Source organism: Halyomorpha halys, unplaced genomic scaffold, assembly GCF_000696795.3.
Source record: "Halyomorpha halys isolate HHAL.00 unplaced genomic scaffold, Hhal_1.1 Scaffold9501.1, whole genome shotgun sequence".
NCBI classification, from domain to species: Eukaryota; Metazoa; Arthropoda; class Insecta; order Hemiptera; family Pentatomidae; genus Halyomorpha; species Halyomorpha halys.
In genome coordinates, this window is record NW_027107586.1 from 1 (window position 1) to 7,059 (window position 7,059).

General features: G+C 33.0%; 1 protein-coding gene across 1 annotated transcript; it reads left to right on the forward strand.

Annotated features, from left to right (window-relative positions):
- Nucleotides 1–982: 982 nt before the first annotated feature.
- LOC136795427 (TATA element modulatory factor-like) lies at nt 983–3,499 on the forward strand. Its single transcript, XM_067045981.1, has 6 exons — nt 983–1,134; nt 1,222–1,295; nt 2,117–2,220; nt 2,315–2,447; nt 2,947–3,119; nt 3,289–3,499. The coding sequence occupies exons 1-6, from the start codon at nt 1,011–1,013 to the stop codon at nt 3,482–3,484; spliced, it is 804 nt and encodes a 267-aa protein (XP_066902082.1). The 5' UTR covers nt 983–1,010; the 3' UTR covers nt 3,485–3,499.
- The last annotated feature ends 3,560 nt before the right edge of the window (nt 3,500–7,059 follow it).

The window sequence follows — 7,059 nt, forward strand, 5'->3', positions numbered from 1 at the left end:
GGAAAAGGAATATTCAAAGAAGAAATGGAGGAAAGTGAAAATTATCAATAAACTAATTACATCGCAAATAAAGCAGAGCGATTGTACTACAATCGATTATTTATTGGATCGAGCAGTAAAAAGTTGAAGATGGAGGGAGAGGAAACGGTGACTCTTGTTTTTGCGAGCTTGGGGAGAAGACGTCCGTTCAGCTAGAGAGGGGAAAGAAAAAAAAGCCATTGTTGAGAGTTGGAGATAGCATCATCGAGAAGAGATCAACAATTATCAGTGGAAGCTGTGTAATTGGTTAGTCTTGTTTCTAAGTAGAATTTATTGTGTTTGTAACATGTCTAGAAATTAAGTTAGTCTTATTAGTAGTAAAGTGTCGTCTGTTCTGATTGCCAGGTAACTCGCCCTGAGAAAAGTCTTTTATGTTATAAAATTATATTATCTGTTAAATATTGAAGTTTTAAGTTTTTTTGAACCCAAGCTATCTCCTGTATATTTGAAATTAGTTTAAAAAAACGATTATAAATTCATTTATTTTGTTTTTAATTAATGCAATACAATAAATAAACAAAAACAATAAAGAAAAACTATTATATATATATATATATATATGGAATATAGTCCTATGTGATGACATTATCTAGCGTACTTTTTCCTTTCCTAAAACCATTTTGCAATTTGGGAAGTACATTTTTATATTTTAAGTGTAATTGTAATCTTATTGATGCTATATTTCTAGAAATTTTCACAAAGCACGAGGTATTAATCACTTGGTTCTTGTATTTTACTTTTTTTTTAATATTCTATACTTCTGCCAGTCAAGCGAAAACGAGACAGAAAAATAAACTGACTTAAAAAACTTAGCAGCACTCCTTTTTTAGTTCTGAAACTTAAATATTACTGTTTTAACCCATTTGTATTTAATGAACTAAATCTAAATCTAGTTAAATGAACTAAATCATTTAAGTGACTTAATTTTCTACTTAGAAATAAATTTAACTTTTTGAAGAAAGTTTTGTTTTATGAATTCTTTGTTGTGTTACAGTCCTACTCCAAATGGAAGCAGTACAGCTTCACGGCAGAGTCCTTCTAAATCAGCATATAAATCGGTGAATATTGTCAAGATACTTTCAGGAAAAGTTAAAGGTATTTTAGAGTTTTTATTTATTTTTATAATATTAATAATGCTGTTAGATAGTTACTATCAGTAATAATTGTCTTGATGACTTTCAGGTCATCATCGAGAGCTCTCTGAAACCTCAAGTGGTGGGTCAGATGAATACTCTGAAGTTGATAAATTACTCAAGGTATTTCATACTATCCAAGAATTAAAACTTTTATTATTTTAGAATTTATTTACTTAATATCTGTATACAAACTATTCATCAATTACTCTGGGTATTAGTAAATCAAAACATTTTTCCTTTATTAATACAAATACTTTGAACATCATGTTTACCCAATGATAGAAAAAAAAATTCACAATTTACTTTATGAATGAAAAATAAATTCATGAATGAACAAATTAAAAAAATAATTTTATTTTGGGACCTGAGTTCCCTGAAAATAATTATGTTGTTTAGACCAGTACGAACTGCTACCCAAGGCGCCGGGGTACCGTCATAAGGGCACAGCGAAATATTTAATTAAACAATGTGGCAATTTTCTTGGAAATTTCACCTCTCGAATTTTCGCACCAACAATCGTGTATGCTGACGAAATTCCAAGAATTTAGCAACTTTTGAGTCTTTCATTGTTTTCTTTCCACATCCTTTGAAATGGCTAGTGTGCAAGGACGGTTTCCCCACCCATGCTTTAGTAAGCATCTGTTTTTAATTTTTCGCTGTTAAATGGGTAATTGCTTTTAAAAATGAATGTTCCCAATTCTAAGTCGAAGATTTAGAAAAAAATCTAATGTATTAAAGGCGCTGCAGAAAAAATCTGATTATTTGGGGAGCTGCAAACCAAAAAAGATTAGGAACCTCTGGTTTAGACTATATGCGAGTCTGACTAAAAATTTACAAAAGAGCACTTATCAATTCATGCTAGTAGTTCTTCACATATTTATATTTAAATTTTATTTATTTATTTGATATTTACACATATCATTCTTTTTTTTTTTTTTTAGAGGATTGCTGAAATGACTGAAATATTAGAAGCTAGAGAGTCAAAATTAATAGATTTAAGTAGAATTAATGCTGATTTACAAGAAATAAATTGTGAGCTTAAAAGGTAATGACAGAATTATTCAAATTTTCTTATTTTAACAGGTTTAAAGCTAAACCTGGTACAATTGTACTATTTAAAAGAAAATATTGTTTTTCAGTCAGTTAGAAAAGGAGAAGGAATCCCAGGAAATGAAAAATATGAGCGAAGAGTTCACCCAAAGGTTAGCTGCTTTAGAAAAGAAATTCCAGCAAGCAATTCGGGAAAAAGAAGCTCTCAAGAAACAAGTAGATGTAAGAAATTAAAATATTACTGCCACATTTTGGGTAATAGGTGCTATATATGATTTTTGGTTGGCAATAGGTGCTATATATAATGTTTGGTTGGTAAAATAGTGGGGTGCATGAATATTATGTTTGAATTATCATTACAGATTTCAGTTAGCAGTCATTTCTAATTTTGATTTACGATAGTTTTGTGTTTTGAATTAGGTTTATCACACGTTCAGTTAAGTGTTATTTGTGGTGGTTATAGTTTTGACTATTTGATAAATAGATAAATTTATCACTTCAAAATTCTTTAATTCAAACAAAAAATGTTTTAGAATGTTAAACAATTATATTGTTATTAAGTAGAATCTTCTATTTATGCATTTAAGTAACAAACCAAGTATTCGGTATTAATTTCAGCTTGATACCTGAGAAAAGAAAACTATTTCTGCTCTTTAGCTTGTATATTTATGTACTCTGAATTTTCACTTCTCTATTAACTGTTTTTTAAATTTTTGTTCAGCAAGCAAAATCACTTGCAGCAGAAAAAGAAGAAGAATTAAATAAAGATCAACTTATTGAAGAATTGAGGAGTGAAGGAGAAAAATTGAGTAAACAACAGTTGACACTAAACAATGCAATCAAAAAGCTGCGTGCTTCAGAAAAAGAAAACATCAAAACTATTTCCAATTTAAGGTATTTTTAGAATGTCCATATATTGTTTGTAGTTTATCTTTAGTTATTTTTAATCTTCACTGTCCTTTAATTTGTTGAAGCAAAAGCTTAAAGTGAAGGAGAGAACACATAAGAATATTACTTAAAAATTTTCTCAAACCGTGTATAATTCTTCTTTATTTTTTATCAGGGAGCAATTAAATAGTACAAATCAAGAATTGGAAAGAAATAAAAAAGCAATTAGTGCCAAAGAAGAAATGGAAAGAATGCACATAGAGGCTGTTCACAATCTGACAAAGCAGAATCAGCAATTGGAAAAAGAGCTGTCTCTCACAAAAAGTAATTTGTCGACGCTCACATCAACTCTCGTATCTGCGCAAAAGTAAGCTTATAATTTTATATTAAGGAAGATTTGTTGAAAACTATTTTTAAAATAGAATTAAATAAATTATAATAACAAAAAACATTAATTATTAACATTATTACTGTATACTAAATAATAAATTAAAACATTATCTCAATTGTGTTTTTTAAAATTATAGAGATATATTCATATCATGTTACTACATTTTCTAGTTTGTATAAACTTTTTACTGGTAAACAAGATTGGTCAAAGTTTAGGATTTTTGGACTGAAAAAAAAAAATATATATATATATATATAAGTTAAACGTTTGCAAAATCAACGACTTCGAAAGAAAAAAGGAGAAAAAGGAGAGAGAAATAACCAACTTGGTTGCTACTCAAACACTGATTTTATGAGTCCAGCTCATCTATATATACATTTTGATCAGCTAATCTCCACAGTCAGCTGACATCGAATTAACAGCTGACTCAGGCTTTAACTCCCCCCCACTAGTTTACAAACAATGCTCGTAAACTAATGCAATACAATAAATAAACAAAAACAATAAAGAAAAACTATTTACAATAAAAATAAATTCCTATACACATATCATTGTAAACAAAAAGTCACAAGCTTCCCAAAGTAAACGCTATATACATAATTTAAACCTAAGAATAAAATAAAAAAACTCTTCATACAATACATGAACAAGTTAAAATGAAAAAAACAAAACAATATTTCTAGAAGTCAAAAACACTCTTAAAACAAAAACAATAAATAACAAAATTTTCTGTAATATAATCTAGTTGTGGCAATATGAGAACACTCCAGTTTTTATTATGTCATTGCCGGAAGTTTTAACTGCTCAATATGAATAATTCTCCTCTTTTTCTGTTCTCTGACACTTTCTAATGTAACTATGTTGTGTTCTCTAATTGTTATCATCCTGAATGGGGCTTCGTATTGGTATATCTCCTTACCCCTGTTAGACCCCAACTTCCTGTAGACAATCATTGCTATTTTGATGGCTCTCATCCTGTTTGTGACCTTTAAATTCTCCCATGCCACTCTCTTGGTTTTTACTTTTCCATTCTTCTCCGGGCCCTCTCCCATAACTTTCTTTGAGCAACATAGTTGTTGTGTATCTCCTCACCGTCCACTGCCATGCACTTATAGTCCTGCTAGTGTCCTCGAAGCCCAAAGAGGATCTCAAATGGTGAAAACCCTGTAACTGTGTGTACCGAATGGTTATATGCCGCTATTGCAGGTATTGCTATATCCGGTTCCAATCTCTTGTCGATCTGGTATAAGTGAAGATGGTCTCTCGATGTGCCATGAAGCTGCTCTATGCCTCCTCTACTCTTTGGGTGTCCTGGTGTGTTGAGGTGCCATGTCACATCTAGTTCCTTCATTTCAGCTTGAATCCTGGCATTGTCGAACTCTCTGCCTCCGTCTGATGCTCCGGAACTCCATATAATTGGAACCACAACTGTTGAGCTGTTAACTCTGCTTCCGTAAACTTTTCCTGCACCTGATGCGCCATTGCCGCCTTACTGAAAGTATCAATCACAGTTATCCATTTATATCCTCTCCAGGTGAAAGTATCAATCTGTAGATCGTTGAGCAGTGCGTCTACGGTATTTCCTCTTGTCTCCCTCTTGGCAGGTTTCCGTCATATTTAGGCAAGCTTCACAATTTACTACAACCTCCATGTTAGTCTTCTTTATCTCCCACCAAAAGCACTTTCCCTTGCATGCACGCATGCAGGGTCTCCGGAATTTCACAGTGATTTGTTTGCCCATGTAAAGGTGATGAGTTTCTCTGGGCCCTGAAGCATACTTCAACGCCCTACAAATCTGGTTGGCCCCCACACCTTGCTGTGACCAAATCGTTGTGATTTTACTCCTCCCATACTTGCTACACTGAACTTTAAGCAATCCAGTGGTCTTTGTGTTCCATACAATCTGCTACCTTTTTTTGTTTTTTAATTTCCTTCAGTTCCTCCACATCTATTGGTCTCCCTTCCTCCGAGCTCTTGTTAGACGAAGATTCTTCCCTATCGTCTTCCTCTGCTGCATTCTGTTCTTCTTCCTCTCCTGGTTTCCAATCCTGCAGGAATTGCCTGAACGGTTCCCCAGCCTCTTCTTCTACTGCAATTACTGTTAATGCTCAAGACAACCATTCAGCAACCACATTTTCTTTTCATCGTTTATATATTATTTCCATATTATACTGTGCGAGTAGCTCCTTCCAACATGTTATCCTAGCTGAAGACTCCTTCAACTTTCCCACCCATTGCAGAGGTCTGTGGCAAGTGAGTAACCTGAATCTTTTGCCAAACACATAGATTCTAAAGTGGTCGACAGCCCACACTATTCCCAAGTGCTCTCGTTCCAATGCACTGTAACTGGTCTCTATCTCTGTCAGGCGCCTACTGGTGTATGCCACTGGGCGATCTCTCTCTGCACCCTACTGAGACAAAACCACTCTCAGCGCATACTTACTCACGTCTGTTGTGGTATTGAAGATGCCGAGTGAAATCCGGGATTGAAAGCACCGGCTCCTGCTGCAGCTTCTCCATGCACCGCCTGATATTGTGTTCGACCATCGGGGTGTTCATCACCTTTCTACCCTTCTAGAGAAGGTTGTTAAGTAGGACGAGGTACTTAGCCGTTGTTGGCTCAGTATCAGTACAACATAAGGCTCAAATCTTTGGTAATAATTTTAAATTCTTTAATTAATTAAAAAGTTTATCTCCTTCCCTGGAAATCGTGTGGCCCAAAAAATTTCTTCATTCCTGCCCTGGCGATGATTTCTCCCCTGATAACTTCTCACCCCAAATTTCCTAATTCTCTGGGATATGCTGTGTATATGCTGCACGTGTTCTTCTTCGTTCTTACTGAGCACTAAGAGATCATCCATTTAAATCTGATATACAGATTCGTCGATTCCCCTCAAAAACATCCATCAGGCACTGAAAGGTAATGGGAGCATTTTTTAAACCAAATGGTGTCCTTGTAAATTCATATCTTATGTTGTCAAAATGTCTTATGTTGATCCTTAGGGTGCATTTTGTGTATAGGTTGTAACTTATCTATATACACATAATTTTTACTTTATTTTTATCTGACTGAATGATTTGTCATTCATTACCATTTATTGTGATGTCATTAATTGTCCCGTTGAATAGTTATAGATGATAGAACAGCAGTAGCATAAAAAAAAAAAAAATAATCTTAAACACCTCAAAAAAGAAATCGTAAGGTTAATTAATATTGTTTCAACTCACATATTAACAACAATGAACATGTGTTTTTGATGTTTGTTTAAAAACAGTTTTACTTAATCTAATTCCAAATTAAAAAGAACAATCTTAACTAACTTAGGCCCTATACTACCTTATTCTAATTATATCTACACTATATATATATATATTGTAATATCCTCTTTTTTAATAAATAGTTGATATTTATAGATAAATTATTTTAATTATGTTTTTATTTATGTATATTGTTTATTTGTTCTTTTAAATCAAAAAACAAGCTAACCAGTTTTCATTATCTAAAATAAAGACGCCTTTCAAAACGAGATAGATGGCGGTGCGCGTACTTCCGAA

Excerpts from the sequence above, each read along its gene's own strand:
- LOC136795427 (XM_067045981.1), top strand. The coding sequence starts at position 1,011 with ATGAATTCTTTGTTGTGTTACAGTCCTACTCCAAATGGAAGCAGTACA. Across the intron at positions 1,296-2,116 it reads AAGTTGATAAATTACTCAAG|AGGATTGCTGAAATGACTGA; the intron begins GTATTTCATACT and ends TTTTTTTTTTAG. Across the intron at positions 3,120-3,288 it reads AAAACTATTTCCAATTTAAG|GGAGCAATTAAATAGTACAA; the intron begins GTATTTTTAGAA and ends ATTTTTTATCAG.